Source organism: Vitis riparia, chromosome 1 (genome assembly GCF_004353265.1).
Source record: "Vitis riparia cultivar Riparia Gloire de Montpellier isolate 1030 chromosome 1, EGFV_Vit.rip_1.0, whole genome shotgun sequence".
Classification (NCBI taxonomy): domain Eukaryota; kingdom Viridiplantae; phylum Streptophyta; class Magnoliopsida; order Vitales; family Vitaceae; genus Vitis; species Vitis riparia.
The window spans coordinates 1,028,395-1,048,525 of record NC_048431.1 but is presented as its reverse complement, the minus strand read 5'-3'; the positions used below and the strand labels follow the sequence as shown (position 1 = coordinate 1,048,525).

The 20,131-nt window shown below is 35.7% G+C and overlaps 3 protein-coding genes across 7 annotated transcripts; 2 read left to right on the top strand and 1 right to left on the bottom strand.

Moving 5' to 3' along the window:
* The first annotated feature begins 556 nt into the window (after positions 1 to 556).
* LOC117911063 (phosphatidate cytidylyltransferase, mitochondrial) lies at positions 557 to 6,277 on the top strand. 3 transcript variants are annotated; one of them, XM_034825241.1, is made up of 12 exons: positions 557 to 659; positions 1,480 to 1,601; positions 1,702 to 1,758; positions 1,854 to 1,916; positions 2,009 to 2,077; positions 2,278 to 2,370; positions 3,271 to 3,375; positions 3,447 to 3,524; positions 3,993 to 4,121; positions 5,291 to 5,396; positions 5,632 to 5,872; positions 6,045 to 6,277. In XM_034825241.1, exons 2-11 carry the CDS (start codon positions 1,488 to 1,490, stop codon positions 5,820 to 5,822), a joined length of 1,005 nt encoding a protein of 334 aa, XP_034681132.1. In that variant the 5' UTR covers positions 557 to 659; positions 1,480 to 1,487; the 3' UTR covers positions 5,823 to 5,872; positions 6,045 to 6,277. The 3 variants fall into 3 exon arrangements, with proteins under 3 accessions (XP_034681132.1, XP_034681124.1, XP_034681142.1); XM_034825233.1 differs by lacking the exon at positions 557 to 659 and adding an exon at positions 692 to 769; XM_034825251.1 differs by lacking the exons at positions 557 to 659; positions 1,480 to 1,601; positions 1,702 to 1,758 and having other exon boundaries at positions 1,892 to 1,916; positions 2,265 to 2,370.
* A 1,418-nt stretch (positions 6,278 to 7,695) lies between these two features.
* On the top strand, positions 7,696 to 9,830 carry LOC117912898 (cationic amino acid transporter 5). The gene has a single exon (XM_034827693.1). The coding sequence runs from the start codon at positions 7,868 to 7,870 to the stop codon at positions 9,635 to 9,637; it is 1,770 nt and encodes a 589-aa protein (XP_034683584.1). The 5' UTR covers positions 7,696 to 7,867; the 3' UTR covers positions 9,638 to 9,830.
* A 208-nt stretch (positions 9,831 to 10,038) lies between these two features.
* On the bottom strand, positions 10,039 to 18,520 carry LOC117912882 (pentatricopeptide repeat-containing protein At4g20090). 3 transcript variants are annotated; one of them, XM_034827670.1, is made up of 4 exons: positions 18,331 to 18,520; positions 16,428 to 18,241; positions 14,602 to 14,800; positions 10,039 to 11,286 (listed from the first exon to the last, which is right to left on the bottom strand). In XM_034827670.1, the coding sequence occupies exon 2, from the start codon at positions 18,218 to 18,220 to the stop codon at positions 16,454 to 16,456; it is 1,767 nt and encodes a 588-aa protein (XP_034683561.1). In that variant the 5' UTR covers positions 18,221 to 18,241; positions 18,331 to 18,520; the 3' UTR covers positions 10,039 to 11,286; positions 14,602 to 14,800; positions 16,428 to 16,453. The 3 variants fall into 3 exon arrangements, with proteins under 3 accessions (XP_034683561.1, XP_034683571.1, XP_034683552.1); XM_034827680.1 differs by having other exon boundaries at positions 16,428 to 18,133; positions 18,331 to 18,394; XM_034827661.1 differs by having other exon boundaries at positions 16,428 to 18,517.
* Positions 18,521 to 20,131: the final 1,611 nt, after the last annotated feature.

The following is a 20,131-nucleotide window of genomic DNA, read 5'->3' as shown; positions in this document are numbered from 1 at the left end:
ATGTATTCTGAAAAAGGCCCTTTTAAATCTTATACTTCAATTATCATAAAATATACGAGGAAAATAAAACACTAAAAACATTATTTATATTAAGAAGAAATAATATTGGAAGAATTTTTGAAAATTTATTTAGTTCAAATTAATTCTAAAATTTCCCCCTTTTTTTTTTCCTATTTCTACTTATTTTTATAAAAGGAAAAAGGAAAAAATTACTAGACTTAATTTTTACTTTCTTCTCCGCAAAAAAATTTGCAACAATAAAGATTTTGAATATAAAATAATCTTTTTTATGCACTTGAATTGCCAAATTAAATGATTTTTTTTCTTATACCAAACAAAAGGATTAGAAGTACATAGTAAATTTTAAATAAAAGATATTAGTTTCATTTTACTTGAAATAGAAAATATTTTGACCCATTCATGTAATTTCACATAAAATCAAAGAAATTTGAAGCCTTTATTCAATTAAGGCTCAGTCTCGTTAAAATGTTAAAAACTAATTTCTGTATTTATCCAATCAAATCTTACCACGTGTACCCCATTGGCCACCGTAATGACTTTTTTACCCTCTCACCGCTACTCACCCAAAATAGTGATTAGACGATTCAAATGATCATAGAATTCCTAAAACCCTAAACCCTCTCCCATCCCAAAATCATGTGAGTTCTCTTCTCAACTGTAGAGGAAAAAAATTGGATTATGCTGTGTTTGGTTGCTGAGAAAATGTAAATGGAAGTTTCAATCTTTCAAATTTTGCATGCCCTTAGTGGTGAGGGTTGGGCCTTCTAGTTGCAGTTCACCTGTTTGATGAAATTCCTCTCCGGAAGCTTTAACTGATAACCACATGATTTGGGCTGGCTAGACACAATTCATTCGATTGATATAAATTCTTATTCACTTTCACCTATCTTGTCTATATACCGCTGTCATTGATGATTTCTTGAATTTGAGAATCAGTTGATCATAATTTTTTAGCACATTTGAGCTCGTGTCATCTGTGTACGATCATCAGCAAGTCCCCCTTGACCTATTTTAATTGTGGCTCTGTTTGCTTTCTGGGAAAATCTACAAAATGAAACTGAATTTCAGAACTGAATCTTAAATGTTCCACCCAAGTGATGTTATTGTTATTCAGATATTTAACTTAGTTAAAGCGGTGACCAGAAATGTTGTTTTTATTTCTGTCTGTCTTTTGAGCAACAAATGGAGAGCATGGTTATTGTTAATTAGTATAGATTATCTCTTTACTTTCTTTTGAATAAGCATTATATCTACTTCATGGGTTTGCTGCTATTGCTATCTTAATTATCATTAGTTGCAATTACTAGAATTTGAAATGTAAAAGATGGGTGTGTGCACACTATGTTCACATTTTGCATATGTAAACTAGGCTAATTCGTTTTCATGCAAATGTTGAAGCTACAAGATTTCGAATTTACTTGCTATTTGCTTTTTCTGATATACATGTTCGCATGTCAGTATTAAGCATGAGCATGGAGAAGGAGAAAAAAGCTGAGCTTGCAAGTCTCCTAAAATTTCTACCCCCTGTAGAGTTCTGCTGTGTTTATGGCTCAGCTCTCCATCCAAACAATTATAACAAGGTTATTTAAATATATTTTTCCTTCAATGTTTACATTTATTTTACCTTGACTATATCTTCTTTGATTGTTTGACTTTTACATTCGGTATGTGAATTTTCAGTCAACGATGGTGGATTACATTCTTGGTGTATCAGATCCCATGCAATGGCATTCTCAGGTAAGTTTGGATATGGATGTTTCTTCTGGTCTCCTGTAGAGAAAGGAGCTCTGAAATACTGATAAAACCCTAATATTGTTTACTGTACAACCAAGAATCTGAAAATGAACAGAGATCACTATGCCTCATCGATGGTGTACCTTGGAGGGGCAAAACTGGTGCGGTTCTAGTAAAACTGTTTTTGTCTCTCTTGTATTTGAATATGTTTCTTATGAACTCTAACACTTTATATCTTGGTTGGTTGTATTAGATTACTCAAGTAGCAGATGAAATTGGTGTAGGAGTACACTTCAACCCATTTGTTTCTGTGAATGATGAGGTACTGGCTATTCAATGACATGAAATATGGTGTGTATGTGTGTGTGTGTGTGTGTGTGTGTGCACGCATGTGAGTGAGTGAGACAGCAAGAGAGCTGGATGTCCTACTTATTGTGCATTAAGATCTTTTCTCCATATCTTAATTTACTGCATTTCTGACTGTCTCCCTAAAATCCTTCTCCTCTAAGCAATTTTTGGCAGATGTTCAAGTATGGAGTTGTTAGGATGCATGACTTGGTTGAGGACGTACTGAACTGGGAGACATTCTACTTAAGTGGTCGTTTACAAAAACCTGTATGTCTTCATACTGCTTTTTTTGTACTTTTCTTGTTTCTTTCAGCATCTCTACCTATCAATTTCTTTCTTTCTTGACAACAGAGAAACGATCCTCTACAAAACTTGCTTCTTGTGAGAAGGTGCTGCAAGCTTCATGTGAAATTCTACATTTTAAAATATAGAATAATTTGATACTGTTGCCACCCTCTGATAGGGTTTCGAACTAGCCATTTCTTTGCCTTGTTTATGTCTGTCAACCATTAGAAGCCTTTTTCTCAGTGCACGGGAAATGGATAAAATCAGTATAAGGGTTAAACTATGTTTCAAGATTGTGTTCCGTGCATAGTGAACTCATAAAATCATAATGTGTAAAACAGTGTTAGATGTGGGTCTTTCCCCAACCATATTTCTCATACTACTACTACTGGAGAGCTCCTTCTAAGGTCAAGGAAATGTAGGTAACCAAATCTTGCTATCTGGAAATCCTGGTATCTTCCTAAAGGTGGAAAAAGGGTTCTCATCAGAAATTCCCTCTGTATTTTGCCTACATATTTTCTCTCTCTTTTTCTTGTTCCATGGCTACCCCAAAAATTTGAAAAATTCTGTGACAAATCATTTTCCCCATTCAAATTCATTTCATTTTTTTTTTTTTTTTCTGAACTTTTCTTAAATTCCTCCTATAACTTCTTAACAAAATTTTAACTTCAAAATATTCCAGAGTCAGAACTTCTGAGATCCAAATTTATCATATACGCTATAAGGTTATGCTTTTAGGCTCACAGTCATCTGTGGATATTACTTGCCAACTTATTGGTTGATATATGTTGGTCATTGGGAGATCATGGCATTCCTCCTATTCATATACTTCATTTGTCCATGTTTGATGTTCTCTTTTAAAGTTCCATCAATATCTTTCAGGTCCAAGTACTCGTGGATAATTTGGATATTGGAAATTTAAATTCTGTTAATTTGAAGGGTGCAATCTCTGCTGCCCTCCTCCTTTTGCCAGCCAAGTTCACTGAGGTTTGTTTATTGGTCACAGCCTAGTCATTTAGAATTGATAGACCATTTTTATTTATTTCATGCTCATGCAGGAACATCTGTATGCCAAAATATGTAGCCTCTCATATATGGGTGACTTGCGGATGCTATTTGCAGAGGACAGAAACAAGGTAAGCTTCATGACAGCTTGTGTAGATCTGAGGAGGGAAACATGTAGATTTTAATAGGTTTGACAAGCCTGATATTGCTGACTCTCTGCATCTATTAGATGGGTTTCAATGAGTTATAGTTGGTTTCGTTTCTTAGAAGTTAAGATATATTTTTCAAAGTTGTGAACTACTTTTGATGAACACTATTTGCCACCAGATATAATATTATAATGTTACAACATAGATAAACCTAGCTAACTTGAGATAATTCCCATCATCAAAGATAATTTCTTAAGGTCTAGATTCCTCCTCGGCTGGGTTGCATGTTTTCAGAACATAACTGCTAATGGCATACCTCTATAGTCTTAAAGCTTTCACCTGTGGCTTATGTTAGATATTGCATTTCCTTAGCCTAAGCAGGCTGAATAGCAACATTGTTTCTTTTGTTCTCTTGAAGTACTTTTTTTTAATTTACGCAAGCTGTTTCAGGTGAAGAAGATTGTACAAGTGCAGTTTGATTTATTCCAAACAATGTACAAACCATTGCTAGAAGAGTATGGAGCCAAAGGGTTATTACGATTCTCCTCATCTGATGGTCATCAAGCAATTATATCTCAGGTCTGTCTGGAACCCTAAGTTATTCCCAAATTGAACTTTCTTCTTTGCTTTCTTTAACAATTTTTTAAGAGAGCTTGACATTCCTTGTTTATTGTTCCAATAATCAATCTCTCTTGTCTGCCCTCTGACTTCTTCATGGAGTATCTTATGTTAGTACAGTGGAGATTCTTGAAACATTAGTTCCTTTTATCTGATGATCATTAATAGAGAAGCAGTGAAGAGTATGTTACGTAATGAACTTGTTTCTTTTATTATGTAAAAGATAATGTATAAATGGCTCCTATCAAAACTTGGGGTGGACCTCAAGTACTCAGGAAGCATTGAAGGATAATGTTTCATTTGTGATAGGTTGGTAGCAGGTGGTTGAACATAAGCTAGGATGACTAATGAAATAATTTATCCAACTTTCACATAATATACAATAATCAAATGTTATACATCTTATGGATCATAATTTCATTCATCCCATTTTTTTCTTCTCTCTTTTTTTTTTTTTTTAAAAATATATATTTTCTCATATTACCTCCTTTGATTTTAGTTTTAAAAAAATTAAAAAAAAAAAAACAAATTTTGAATAGGTCATGATTAGCCAGCAAGGCAAACCAATATATTTGGATTTTAGGAGTCACCATTTTATAGGTGAACCCCACATTCACTTCAAGAATTTTCTTTCGTAGGGAAAGGGAACTGATGAAGATAAGAACTGGAATCTTGACATTTCTTAACAATTCCGTGTGGGGATTTTGCTAGGACAACAGATTTGACTCCCCAAATTACCCTGCAATAATCTGCTTCCAAAGGCACTCCTATCTTTGGTAACTCTCCATAACTACTTCCCCAAAAAGGCCTTATTTAGTAAAAGAAATTTTCCTAACCCCAATTCACCATTCTCCTTACTCAAACAAGCAGGTACCCAATTAACCAAGTGATACTTCCTCTCCAAAGGACCTCCTTTCATTAAGTAGTCATGCTGAATTTTTTTCCAGCCTTGAGCACACTGCTCTAGGGATCACAATGAGATACAAGAAATAGATGAACTTATTATTGGCTAGCTTTTAGTTTTATGTTGCGGAAAGCTTGGTCTTTTCACTATCTAGTATGATATGATTTTTCTCAAACTTGGCTCCAAAATCCAAATGTTCTGATATGTTTTGACCTCTCAACCCCAGGATTGTGGTTTATCTGTAGCTCGTTCCCTTGTTTCTTCTCTTCCTTCAAAGGTTCGAAGCCAAATGGGGATGAAGCTAGGGGAGAAAACGAAACTCAGTGAATCAGGTAGAAACTTCAACCTGTACATAGTGGATTCATAAGTATGGTTTATAAATTACAGTCTCTATTCCTTTACCTGATCTAAAGCATCATTTACTCTGAAGTATCTTTTGAAAAAGATAATATTTGAAATTCTTGTACAAACCTCCAATTTTGCTTATACCAAGGTAAATGTTTAGATGTCACCAATATGATGCTTCCATATTTTTTTAACGACATTTATGTTATGCTGTAATTTCAGGACGAGTAATACGTAAAGTGGTGGTTGGTTCAAGGGAAGAGGCTGCAGAATGTATGCGGGGAGTTTTGAGGCGCAAGGTTATGGTTTCAAGTGCAAGGCAGGCTGTATCTGGTCTAGTGGCTGTTGGTGGCGTTAATGCCATTAGATATCTTGCAAATAAAATGGAGAAGGCCTGGAAATCCTGGACATGATACAATTGCAGCTGTTCTTTTGAAAAAAAAAAAGTAGAATTCTAACACAGGTAAGTTAAGCACAAGCATCATAAATAAGAAAGCACACTGATAATCAACATTAGTTGTTCTATCACATTGCCAAATGGACTTGTCTGGATTTGCTGATGAACCATTTTTTTTTCCACAGAACTGAGTTGTTGTTTTTTTTAATATTTTATTTTTTAATTTTTGGTTTTGTAGGAAGTGGGAAATGTAAAAGGAATGCTGAATGAGGGTTGAAAGAATAGTTTTCAACTGGAGGTACTCATGATGTATGAACATTCTCATCTGTTGCTAATTCCTGCTGCATTTGTTGGTTCTTTTTCTTCAAAAGTATTTTTCTAAGACTTCCCAAGAGACAAGGTGTTAAAACACTAGTACAAATAAATTTGATATGCATTGTTGATTTAACGCCTTATAGTTTTTTTATTTTATTTAAATTGATGACTTTGTGGAGCCCCGAGTTAATCGCTAATCCAACATTTCAAGTCAATGCTAATCCAACATTTCAAATCAATACATCTGGAGTCAATGCTAACCTAACATTTCAAGTCAACACATTTAAATCATGTTTCCTTTGTGATGGTCCATAATGTGTGATAACAAGGGGTTGAATATAAGTTAGGATAAATGGGATAAATAATGAAATAATTTATCCAACTTTCACATAACACAATTACCCAAATGTTACGGATGTCTTGGATCATAAATTGGTTCATCCCATTTCTTTTTCTCCCATTTTTTTTTTTTTTTTTTAAAAAAAAATTGAATTGGTCATGATCAGCCAACAAGGCAAGCCCGTGTATCTTTGGATTTTAGGAGTCACCATTTTCTAGGTGAGCCCCGCATTCACTTGAAGTGGTAGGGAAAGGGAACAGATGAAGATAAGAAATGGAATCTTCAACTCCGTGTGGGGATTTTTCTAGGAGCCAAGTGGTACACATTTTGGATTGTAGTGAGTTTTTTCCAACGCATTGGGCACTCATGAATCTTTTCTGACGTAATCGCCAGAAAGTTTGAAAATCTTTATCCAACTGGCCCACTCCCATTCACAACCAAGTCAACTTACATGTAAGGGTTTCTGCCAAATTGATTGAAATATTAATAACAATAAATAAATAAAGATTTGATATGAGATGGAAAATATTATAATTACTAGAATGGGATGGAGCCATTGGGGGCATGTGGGTTGTCTCTGTAATGCCACAAGGAAAGCCCGAAACTCTTGCCAATTTGATATCAATAATAAAAATATATATATAAACTTGTCACAAAGGTAAAAGGACTTTCCAAAAAAGAGATCTTAATTATTAAATTTATGTTGATTATATCGAGAAATATTTACATCAAATTAGGTAAGACTGTACCTGAGTAATTTTAGAATGATTAGTAATCTTCTTACAATTAAAAAGAAGAAAAAATCCCTTGATTCTCTTGAATTATGAATTCAACTTCTCAAGCTAGAAGCCAACAACCACTTTGTCCAAAATCTTGTTCTAAAAAATATCAGACAAAAGACAAAACTGCATCCAAGCATTGCCACGGGACTCTTAACTTAGAGGATGATTTACCATATCTTATCACAATATTGCCTTCATTCTGGTGTGGAGGGGAAGGCAGGCTTGGAGAGAAACCATGGAATCTCCTCATTTTTGGTAGAAAAAGACAAATATAATGAGAAAACCAAGGGGGTATCTTCACTTTCAACTGAAAAAAAGAAATGAGATCCAGGATTTTACGATAAGATATCGCATCTCATCTGTCATCTGACTAGTCTTTGTGCTATCATCCAAGCCATGTGCCCCCACCACCCATAGAAAATAAGGCGTTTATTTTGTCTCAATCTCTAGTATCTAGCCAACTAGAAATTCACAACAATTCAAAAAGTCTCATCTTCATTGCTCAATTAGTCAGAGGTAATCTCTTACAGAAGAAACATTACATTCCAGAGTCATAAAAAGGCTTCTAGCAGCAGTGGGTCTTGCATTCATCACTTGTCTTCATTACCCATTAGAGAAGCAGTGATGGGTTCAATGGGAGAAGTGGGTGATGAGATCCAACCAAGAGGCTATTGGAGATGGAGCAAACAAGATTTCTTACCAGAGGAGTCATTCAAAAACTGGGCCAACTACCGCTCAGCGCTTTCCCAAACATGTTTTCGGTTCAAGGACCGCCTCACAAGCAGATCTGAAGATGCCAATGAGATTGGGGAGATGCGTAAACAAAGTGAGAATGACATGAAACGTTGCCTAACGTGGTGGGATCTTACCTGGTTCGGGTTTGGCTCAGTCATTGGAGCTGGTATCTTTGTGCTTACTGGCCAAGAAGCTCATGACCATGCTGGACCAGCCATAGTCCTGTCCTATGTGGCTTCAGGTGTTTCAGCACTGCTCTCTGTTTTCTGCTACACGGAATTTGCAGTAGAAATCCCAGTAGCTGGTGGGTCATTCGCGTACCTGAGAATAGAATTGGGAGACTTTGCAGCATTCATAACAGCTGGTAATATACTTCTTGAAAGTATTGTTGGAAGTGCAGGAGTTGCCAGGGCTTGGACTTCTTACTTCACAACCCTTCTGAACCGTCCCACCAACTCATTGAGAATCCACACAAATCTCACAAAGGGATACAACCTGCTGGACCCAATTGCTGTTGCAGTTCTGGCTATTGCTGCAACGCTTGCTATGATCAGCACCAGGAAGACTTCAGTCTTCAATTGGATCGCATCTGCTATAAATACTGTAGTGATTTTGTTTGTTATCATTGCAGGGTTTGCTAATGCTGACCCTTCAAATTTGACACCCTTTTTGCCTTACGGGGCTAAAGGGATCTTCCAAGCAGCTGCAATTGTATACTTTGCTTATGGAGGATTTGACAATATCGCCACCATGGCTGAAGAAACAAAAAACCCATCAAGAGATATACCATTAGGATTGCTCGGATCAATGTCAATCATCACTGTCATATATTGCTTAATGGCGCTTGCGCTCAGTATGATGCAGGACTACAGGGACATTGACAGACAAGCAGCTTACTCTGTTGCATTTCAAAGTGTGGGTATGAAGTGGGCCAAGTACCTGGTAGCTCTGGGTGCCCTGAAGGGGATGACCACTGTTCTTCTGGTTGGGGCACTTGGACAGGCACGATATGTTACTCATATCGCACGAGCCCACATGATCCCTCCATGGTTTGCTCTGGTGCACCCAAAAACAGGAACCCCTATAAATGCTACACTCTTGATTGTCATTTCAAGTGCCCTCATCGCTTTCTTTTCAAGCTTGGATGTCTTGGCAAGCTTGTTATCTGTGAGCACACTCTTTGTCTTCATGATGATGGCAGTAGCACTTCTTGTGAGGAGATACTATGTGACAGGGGTTACTCCACGTATCAACCTCTTGAAGCTAGTAATTTTCTTGCTGATAATTGTTGCTTCCTCCATGGGGACTTCAGCTTACTGGGGATTGAATCCCAATGGTTGGGTTGGTTATGCAATCACCATTCCTCTCTGGGTCCTGGGGACTGCAGGGATCTCAGTGTTTCTGCCCCAGCAGAGGACGCCAAAGGTTTGGGGGGTTCCACTTGTTCCATGGCTTCCATCCTTGTCGATTGCAACAAATCTCTTTCTCATGGGATCTCTGGAGTCCAGGGCTTTCATAAGATTCGGTGTCTGCACTGTTTTAATGCTGGTTTACTATGTCTTCTTTGGTCTCCATGCAACTTATGATGTGGCCCATCAACAACAAAAGCCAGAATCCTTGAAGTTTAATGATCGAGACATGGGAAAAACAGGGCCTTGAATCTCTGAATTCCCTCATCTTCCACTGTTAAAGAATCCTTCTTCAGAATTCTTTCTGCATCTGTTTCAAACTAGTACACTACAAGCTCCTCATATTAGTGATCTGGAGTAGTGAAATTATTCCAACTGTAACAGTAGTAACTGGAAAAACTCATCTATTTGTTAGTAATGGAAAGAGGGATCATTCCTATGAATGTTGGAAGTGAGAATCTGTGCATCTTAGAAGGATATTACAACTGGCAGATAATAATGACATGAGAATGATAATAGACTGAAATTTGACATTTTATAGACAGAATATCTTGTTATTTGGCAGACAAGATACAACTCTCAGCTTCCTTTACATGGTTACACCTCTTGGGGCTAGCAGATCAATAAAAATTGCAGTTATATAGAAAAATATTTTCAATATGTTGCATGACTGGGAGGAAAAGCAAACACAAAAGGAAAAGAAGGGAGCGGCAAAGGAAAATTGCATCTAATAGGATATGATAAACCTACCATTGAAGCCCTCACCACAGCATAAAGCAAAGTAAAGAAAACCCTTATTTCGCTCAAAATTCCAAGAAATGAATATTTAGCAAGATAAAGAATATGAACTACAATCCATTCCCTTGAAGGAGGTAATTAAACTCCATTCAAGCTAACTCAGATTCTCCGCTAAGAGAGCAAATAGCTTTAAATAGTCAATCTGCTCTATCAGTTTAAATTTCTGTTATGATAAAATCTCGTTTCAATAGTTGTGATTCCAGGAGCAGATGAATCCTCATGAAACAACTGCAAAAATAAATAAATAAATACGGCTTTAACAATTTCTTTTACGTCATTATCAGTTTTATCATACAACCATACGACCTAATGAAATTGCAGAAACACATGTATTAAGTTGGGGATGCTCAAAAGTGAAAAAAAGACCGTCAAGGACTTTCTATGTTAGAAGAGAGATTACTGTTGCCTTGACTGCATGGAGTTGAATACTCAGGTCCTCCACCAGCTCTGAGAATATTCCTCTGTTCAAGTGAGCACTTAAACAAGTCCTGCTCAACCTGTTACTTGTCTTAAACCTCAGACCATCAAAGTTCCTCAGCAAAGAAAGAAAGCCTCCATGGATTAAATCCATATTTTTACTTGGGTTGCAACACAGACAAAATCAAGGTACCCACTGCTTGAGGAACGGCATCAACAACCATGCTACTGCTTGCCTGGGTCCAAAACAGTCATGCTCTTGGCACAGACAAGATCTATATGCACTTCAATTTAAAAAGTGATTAATATTTTTAGGGTGGTGGTAGATTAATTTTTACTTGCAGCCTTTGCTTCAAGAATACTAGCTTTCTTCTTGCTTCACCACTTTTGCTAGATGAGTTTTCTGGACTGGATAAAGTCGTGTCTGGTCTGATGATTAAACCTCCACCTCCCCATCCTTCATGGTCTGGCCAGTACAACCTGGTGACTCGACCACACCACTATCAAGGAAAGCATTTTCTTCTGTTTCTTAACAGGTATCTAACAAGCCACTCTTTGAAGTAGCCTTGGAAATGGAATTGGCATAATCATCAATGAGTCTTTGAAATCCCTGTCTAGCGAATTACAGGCTTGACCCCACTATCTGATGCCTCGTGATGTTGCAAGTGCAATCTATCAGGTATTCTACACATAAGCAGAAAAACGTCACTAAAAGTTAAAAATCACCATCAATGAATAAAGTAGGGTTTAGCGGAAATGACAATGTCTTCACAGTTGATACAGAGAAAGCTATCCTGATTCCTCCTATGGGATATAGAATCACAGGTGTTTGGAGGACTGACAAGATTAGAAATCCCTTTTTCAATATTAAATAAAAATTATAAAATTAAAAGAAATTAAAACAAAAAATAAAAATGGTTGTGAGACTGGTTGTTAGCCCAAAGATGTAATCCCCAGAAAGACGTGCTGAAAATTCTCCATAAACACTGAGGCAGATACACTAGTTGCCACTGGAAGCCGGATTAAAAGACTTGACAATAGAGATTATTAAAAAAATTTGATGAGATTGGTATCCTTTGAGCTCAGGCCAAATGAGCACTGGAGGGGCCATAAGAAATCATAAGGATGTTCTTAATCAACCTTATTCTAAGCCTGGATATGGGCTTGCCATAGAAGCAGAGAGTTCAGCCTCTTTTTGAGGGTGCGTGAGATCATGGAAATTTTCTGCATTTTATTGTAAAGGAAGATTCTTTTATCCTCATGCTTTGGGTCTTATCTGATTGGAGAAGTTCTTGGCATTTTAGTTAATAGATCAACAAAATTAAGGATTAATAAGGAATATGGTGGTTTTCTATAACCAGAAGCCTACATCAACTAATGAATTTGGTGACAAGTTTAGCTAAAAAGGGAGCTCAGTCTAATGATGTTTTTTGTTGGGAATTATGTGTTCCCTTGTCAAGCTTTTGGGGATTAAGATTGTTTATAATTTTGCTCTTTCTGTTTTCCTTCTTCTGAGGGCAGGACTCCAAATCTGCCCTTTTCTTATATGCTTTTGTTATTCACATCTTCTCTCTAATCAATACATTTGCAGTTTTCCTATAAAAAAGAGTAGTTAAGTTTTTCAAATTAATATCTTGACAATATTTGTTTCTAATATAATATAAGAAAACATATTTATTCCCATAGGAACTTGTTTTTTGGGAACCCCAGCCTGGAAGGAGCTGGTTCTAAGATTTAAGTTCCTTCTAATCTGGATTCACATAATGATAATATTGAGGCCTCATTATTGATAGTTGATTCCACTCTTGGGAATTCTTAGCTATATAGAGGTTTTGGACAGTGAAATAGAACAATTGATCAGGAAACTGGTTCACTTTGGCATGAAAGACATAAAAACATGAGTGAAGTCATTTTCTCAGTCAAAAAAAAAATATATCTTCATTGAAGATTTCATAGGTTGGCTTCCAAAAGATTACCATTGTGATTGAGATGTGGTGCAAAATAGAGCTCTCAAGAATGGAAAAGATTCATGTTCTCAATGACAACCACTCCTACCAGGCTGTACATCAATATATAAATTTTTTTCATTGGAAAACAAAAAACTATGATATAAAGCCCATAACAAAAAGGGGGTGTGCCTTATTTACATATGAGATATACAAGAGGTACCCAAAAAAAAAAAGCACCCAATTCCCCACCAATGAAACCAGCAAAACTAAACTACCTATCTACAATTTAGACTTGTGCATCAGTAGTTGTGAAGCCCCTCAATAAAATATGTGCTTTATAGACATGTGCGGTAGAAATTTCACTGACATAATCAATCTACTCAACTCAAATCAGTAAAGCCTGAAACCCAACAAACTTGGTTTGGCTTCTTTCAAATAATCAACCATTCTTCCCAAATCTCATAGCCCTTTGGACTCCCTTCAGTATTTCAGATAGGAAGATAGCAAACTTACCTTTTCTCATGAGATAGCATGCTGACCTCAAAAGAATTGAGAAACAAGGACAACAATGATGACACTCTTAGTTGATGAGAAACACAATTCCAGAACATTAAGAGGCATTGTCGCACTTTTTTTTCCTTGTGAGTATCATTTCATATTATGTATTAATATTTTCCTTCCTTTACATAATTAAAAATAAATATTAAAAAAATTGTGTATACTATGTGACCACATATGCATTGCAAGAATAAGTATAAAGCAATACATAACCAATTAATGAAAACCCTTGAGGCCTAGCTCAAGTGGTAAAGGGATGGGGAGGGTTTGTGGAAGGTTCCAAGTTCAAGTCCCAATGGGGACAAAATTTTGCCTATCAAAAAAAAAAATTACATAACCAATTCATAGAAGATAGTAAGCATACAAGATGTAAATATTGGTCAAGATAAAAAATGTAAACACATTGAATGCTAGTGTCTCATTGAAATCAATTTAACAAAATATGACATTTTAATAAACATATTCAACATAAAATCCACAAAATAAATTTTTTGAATTTTTAACGACAATTCTTATTTCGAGATAATCTGCTAATAAATGTTATTATATCAGAAGTTTCAAGTGCCTATAAGTTCCTAAGCAAATACACCAAAAAGGAAAGTGTGATCATATATATAAATATATAATTGTTAGACTGTTGATATTTGTGTGTCTATGTGTGTTTATATGTCATTTTCAAAGTTATAACTATCTAAATTCATATCATTTTGTTCCCTGAAGGAAAAGCAACAGTCAAAATATAAAAAGTATAAGAAAACATATTAAGCCAAAGTACACATTCATTGTCTCTGACTCTCCTCAAGGTTAACATTCAAATTACTCAAATAACATCTCTCTAATATTCAAAAGAATAACAATTACAAATAAACTTCAATTTTCTATGTGTCTTTACCAACACAAGTGTAGCATTTTCATGTAAGATCAGATGCAAACTTAGACTCCCCTCCCTCTTACCATCTTGGATAACCAAGTAGAATTATTCCCTCTCTTCAACTCCTTCTCACAAACTCTAAAGAATTAATATAATAAGCATTTCTAAGAAAATAATTTTCAAACTTGATTTTTAGAGAAAACTATTGAAAATAGTCAAACATGTTTATGTTTAATATTGTGTATCAATTTTTTACAGTTGTGTATCTTATATGTACTGTAAGACACAGAGATACTTATTAATGATATGCATCATTGCGTAAGAAATATTTTATGTTACACATTCCATAATCATATCATATACATTATACCAAATATCATAAGTTTTTAGGGGACATTTAAAAATTAAATGTAAATTGAGTCATTAACATTTCCTTTTATATAGCAATTGGAATGTGTCTCGTGTACAGGGTGATTATTCAGGAAAAAACATGAAATTGTTTCATTTACGGGTGCCATGTAAACAACCTCCTACAAAATGATGCATCATTCATTTCTCTAGAATGCCTAAAATTGACTTATTCACAGACAAAATATATAGGGCAGTGAAAATGCTTCTTACCTGTATTGAAATGTTATAATTCTGTCATCCCTTCAATATGATGGTAGTGACAACACAAATTGCATACCCTAATTCCCATTGTTGTGCTTACTGACAAGTGCTTCATCATCTCATCTGATTATTTTCTTCATTTTTTTCCTAAGAATGGACACCATCTCACCAAACCATAGTGTGTATGCACGGTAAAACATCTGTCTTTCTGTTTTTTTAAAAAAAAGAGAGAAAGGAAGTCAAAAAATTAAATCCTTCTTTCTATTTGCTTAATCAAGTTTATAGTTGCATGCTTTACATGTATCTTCACATTCATATTTCTTTAAATTTAAATCAGCAGCAGTTTAGATATATTTTATTATTTTAATTTTTTATTTGCTTTGTAGCAGAAATTTAGTCGCTAGTCTTGTCTGTTAATTTAGATTGCAAAGGGAATTTTTATGGTCAGGGGTTGGGGAAGGAAAAAGAGATCATCTTGTTAGTTGGGATGTAGTGTATAAACCGAAGGCAATAGGGGGTTTGGGTTTTGGGAAGATAGTTCTAAGGAATGTCGCACTCTTAGGGAAATGGTTGTGAAGGTACCCTAGGGAGGGTTCAGCTTTATGACACAAGGTTATTTCAAGCATTTACGGATCACACTCTAATGGATGGGATGCCAACACAATAGTAAGATGGTCACATCGTTGTCCTTGGAAGGCTATTTCACAAGTTTTTTAGGAGTTTTCCAAGTTTACTCGGTTTGTGGTAGGAAATGGGGATAGAATTCGATTCTGGGAAGACTTGTGGTGGGGGGATCAATCTTTGAGTTCCCAATATCCAATACTATTTAGAGTAGTCATGGATAAAAATATTCTCATTTCTTCAATTCTCGGATCTACTCGTCCCTTCTCTTGGAACTTTAACTTTCGTCGCAACCTATTCGATCCTGAGATAGAAGATTTAGAAGGTCTCATGCGATCACTTGAGTGTTTGCAGTTGACATTTTCGGTTCCAGATGCGAGATCCTGGTCTTTATCTTCTTCAGGGCTTTTTATAGTCAAGTCTTTCTTTCTTGCCTTATCTCATTGCTCTAATTCTCCTCCAGTTTTCCCTACCAAGTTCATTTGGAATTCTTAGGTCCCTTTCAAGGTTAAGTCCTTTGTCTGGTTGGTGGCACACAAGAAGGTAAATACTAATGACTTGCTACAATTGAGAAGACCTCACAAAGCCCTTAGTCCGGATATTTGTAAGTTGTGGAGGCATGGAGAATCAGCAGATCATCTTTTCCTACATTGTTCTTTGACATTGGGGTTATGGCACAGATTATTTCAGTTAGCCAAGACGGATTGGGTTCCCCTGACGAGCATTTCCGACATGCTATCCATCACTTTCAGTGGCTTTGGTTTATCGAGGAGAGGGATAGTTTTATGGCAAGCTGCGTGCATAGCTTTAATTTAGGTTGTGTGGCCGGAGAGAAATGTGAGGATTTTTTAGGATAAAGCAAGGAATCCAAAGAGTCTTTGGGATTCTATTTTTTTCCTTGCTTCTCTTTGGGCTTTTTGTTCCAAGGTTTTTAAGGGAACCCCCCTTATTGTGTTACAACTTGATTGGTTAGCGGCATGTAGTTCCGATGGGTTGGTTTAGCCTAGAGTAGTTGTTCGTTATTACAGTGTAATTTCTGATTTTTGGTTTCTTGTAGACTAGTTTTCTTTGGTGGGAGGATTCCTCATCCTTCTCTTGTACTTCTCTTTTCTATTAATATATTACTTTGTCGTTTCCTATCAAAAAAAAAAAAAAAGTCTTGTCTGTTAATAGTTTTAATGGTATAAGAATAAAGTCACCAGAGAGAATATTACCACAACTGAAAGTCTGGCTCATGAAATTAGAAAAACAGGCTGCTCCAACACTTATCAATGATTGCTTGAACCTTCTTAGGTTTGCAAAGTTCTGGAATAACCCTTTCCCAAGTGGAGGCATTTGGAGGAAGAAACTTTTGCAGCATCACTTCTATAATTTTGGCAGCACCTACAATTCTCTGCCGCTTATGTAGCCGGACCACAAGCTCATCTAGGAATTCTCTCCCATCTTGAGGTGGGTTCAGCTTCTCTCTCAAAGCGTTCAAGAAAATATTACACGTAATTAAGTCAGGATCGCAACCTCGATCCAACATACTGTTTAGAAGATCAATGGCATGAGAGATGCTATTCTGCTTACACAAAGCTCTGAGAAGTATATTATAAGTGACTACATCTGGCTGAGAATCAGACTCCTGACAGAGCATCTCATTGAAAAGCTTTAAACCCACTTCTACTGAACCAGCATTACATAGGCCATGAATCATTGAACTGTAAGCCACAACATCAGGTCTAAGTCCACGGCCCAACATGTGTGTCCACACCATCATAGCCTCCCTCAGCTTCCCATCCTCACATAGGCCATGGATGAGTACACTATAACAAATCTCATTAGGCACACAATTATTCTTGGCCATCTCTTTCCACACATGAATTGCTTTTTGGCTATTACCCGTCTTAAAGAAACCCTTTATCAAGGAACTATAGGTGAAAGCATTGGGTGTACAACCCTTATTCACCATCTCACAAAGAGTTTCCTTGGCTTCATCTAATTTTCCTTCTCTACACAAACCATCTATTAGAGCACTATAAACAACAATATTGGGTTGGCATCCTTTTTCCACCATCTTCTTCCACAATCCCATAGCCTCTTCGGACTTTTCCTCCTTAAACAACCCACTAATAAGGGTTGAATATGCATATTCATTCGCATGATGCCCTCTTTCCTCCAAAGAACTCAATAAACGGACTCCATCAACAGATCTTCCTTGCTTAACGAGTCCATTGATGAGTGTTCCATAGGTAACATCATTAGGCACACATTTACTTGCAACCATTCGATCCAAAAGACTAACCGCCTTGTCCAACTTCCCCTTGAGACACAAGCCATTGATAATCGTATTATAAGTCACTTCATTTGGAACACACCCTTTGAGGAACATATTATCCACAAGCTTTGTCACACGGGCCATGTCCCCCTTCTTGCACAACCCATTAATCAACACATTAAATGTCACTGAGCTTGGGAAGCAACCTTCGATTTGCATCTCATCCAGCAGCAAAACCGCCTCATCAATCCTATCCTCCTTACACAACCCATCCATCAAAGTACAGTAAGTGAACACATCGGGTTCACATTTCTGAATGGGCATTTCTCTGAACACTTCAATGGCTCTATCAACCAATCCTAATTTACACATAGCTTTAATAACCAAATTAAAACTAAGCACATTGGGGGAAATATTCGTCTTCCCACCAACCCCACATTCATAAAACTCCAAAGCTCGGTGAAAAAGACCCTCTTGTATTATAACATTAAGAACCGAGTTAAATGATCGAACAGTTCGCCTACATTGAAACTCATCCACCATTCTACCAAACAACTCGATGGCTTTCTCAGGTAAGTGGGCTTTCCCATAAGCCCTAAACACTAAAATGAAGTTCTTTTCAATAAACACCCTGCGCTCGCGCTTCATTCGATCGAAAACCTGAAACAAAGTCCCAAAGTCGCCGGAATTGGCATAGTTTTCAATGAGGGAATAGAAAGTGGAATCGCCTGATTTGTAAGAACCCATTTGGGAAGCCGATTTGAAGATCTGATCAGGAATTGGAGCGTCGCTTTCATATGGGCTAAGAGTCGTTTTGCTGCGGAAAGAAAAAAACCAACAGAAGTATGGGAACTTACACGAGTTTCGGATTGAAGAAAGCTTCCTGAGACTGAGACTACTCTTCGTGATGGGCATTCGGAGATGCTCGATTTCAGCAGAAGAAGAAGAAGAAAGGGGATAGCTGAGGAGAACAGAGCAGCTCCGGAGGACAAACGCGTCAGTCCAAAATCAGAAGAAAAAACACCGAAGCAGCTTCTCGGCCGATCAGACATAATTTTAAGAGAGAGAAAATTGAAATAGTTATGAAAAATAAATAAATAAATAATGGCGAAATTAATATTTATTTTCTCAAATAATATCCATAGTTAGCAATTAAGTATTTATATTTTTCCTTTTTCTTAGGGTAAATATTTAAAAAATATATATATAATTCAGTTATTAAACCATTTTTTATATCAATGTAAATTTTAAATTATATCTAAATATTAAATAAATTGATAAATCATGTGACAAGTGTTAAACATTTATGTGATTTCTATATAATATTTATTTATATGTTTGTGCTAAGATTTTGTCCATCAATTTCAACATAAAATCTTAAAAGGAAGATTTAGAGTTAAAAGGCATTTGTTATATAAGGCTCTTAGTGCAAATTTAGTGGGTAGGAATAGTTGTTGCAATATAATTACATAATTTAATTCTATTGAGAAAATGAGTTTGATATTATATTTATGGATCCGATTATTAAAAAGTGTAGTTAATTAAGTCAGATTATATATACATTTAGGTCTCATTATGTCTTATTATTTTATATTTTGATCCATTAATTTATTTCTTTATCGCATTCTATCTATATGTTTGCTCTTATTATTTATATATATTTTTTTTGTTCTAAAGCCTAGATTTTATTTGTGTATATTCAATCATAGAGATCGAAAGTAAAAAATAATAATAATAATAATTTTTAAAAATTGTTTCATGTCTATTTAAATGGTAAGATCATTATTATTCACGTTTTAGTTTTTTTTTTAATTTTGTTTCTAAAATTAATTGAAAACTGTGTCTAAAAATTATTTTCAAAAACTATATTCCGAAACATTGTCTAACACCTGAATGAGTAAAAAGGACACATCCTATATATATGGGGTGGGTAATGGGCCTGGATGCTTCTGGCAAGTACCAGATCCCAGAACCTAGGCCCCTTTTTGACAAATGGGCTGCGGCTTGCAGCTGACCCATTATGTCATGTCAAAACAGATCAAACCGGGGCCGTTATCAAGAGGGTTTAAAGTAGTGATTTGATTCTCTATCAATGAACCCCGGGCAAGAAAAAGGGACACGTCAGAGGACGAAGAATCCCAAAAGATATCCGGGGGCTTTTTGCACGAATAGTATAGTTTTTTTTAAAAATATTTTATGAAATATAATTCTAAAACTATCGCACTTAAGATAAAAAATAATAATAATAATAATTCTAAAATTGTAGCATTTAAGGTCAAAGTGAACTTGTATTTTTAAATATTAATTTTCAATATTATATATTAATTAATGTCTAAATTTAATATAATTAATATGTCATCATGTTAATTTAAAATAAATATACTAATTTAGTAAGAAGATTCCAAATCTTGATTTTTGCAGGAAGGAGATTTGGTTTCTTTGGGTAGCCTGCAAGGCCGATTCTCTATTTTGGAGGAATGGATTTCCTCAAAATTAGGTAGAACCTATACTTATAGTGCGTTTGATAATGATTTTAAAAAATATTTATAATATTTCTAACATTTAAATGATATATAATTTTTAAGTGCTAAAAACATTAAAAATACTTTTATAAATCACTATCAAATGGATTCTTATTTTAATTCCATAATTACATTA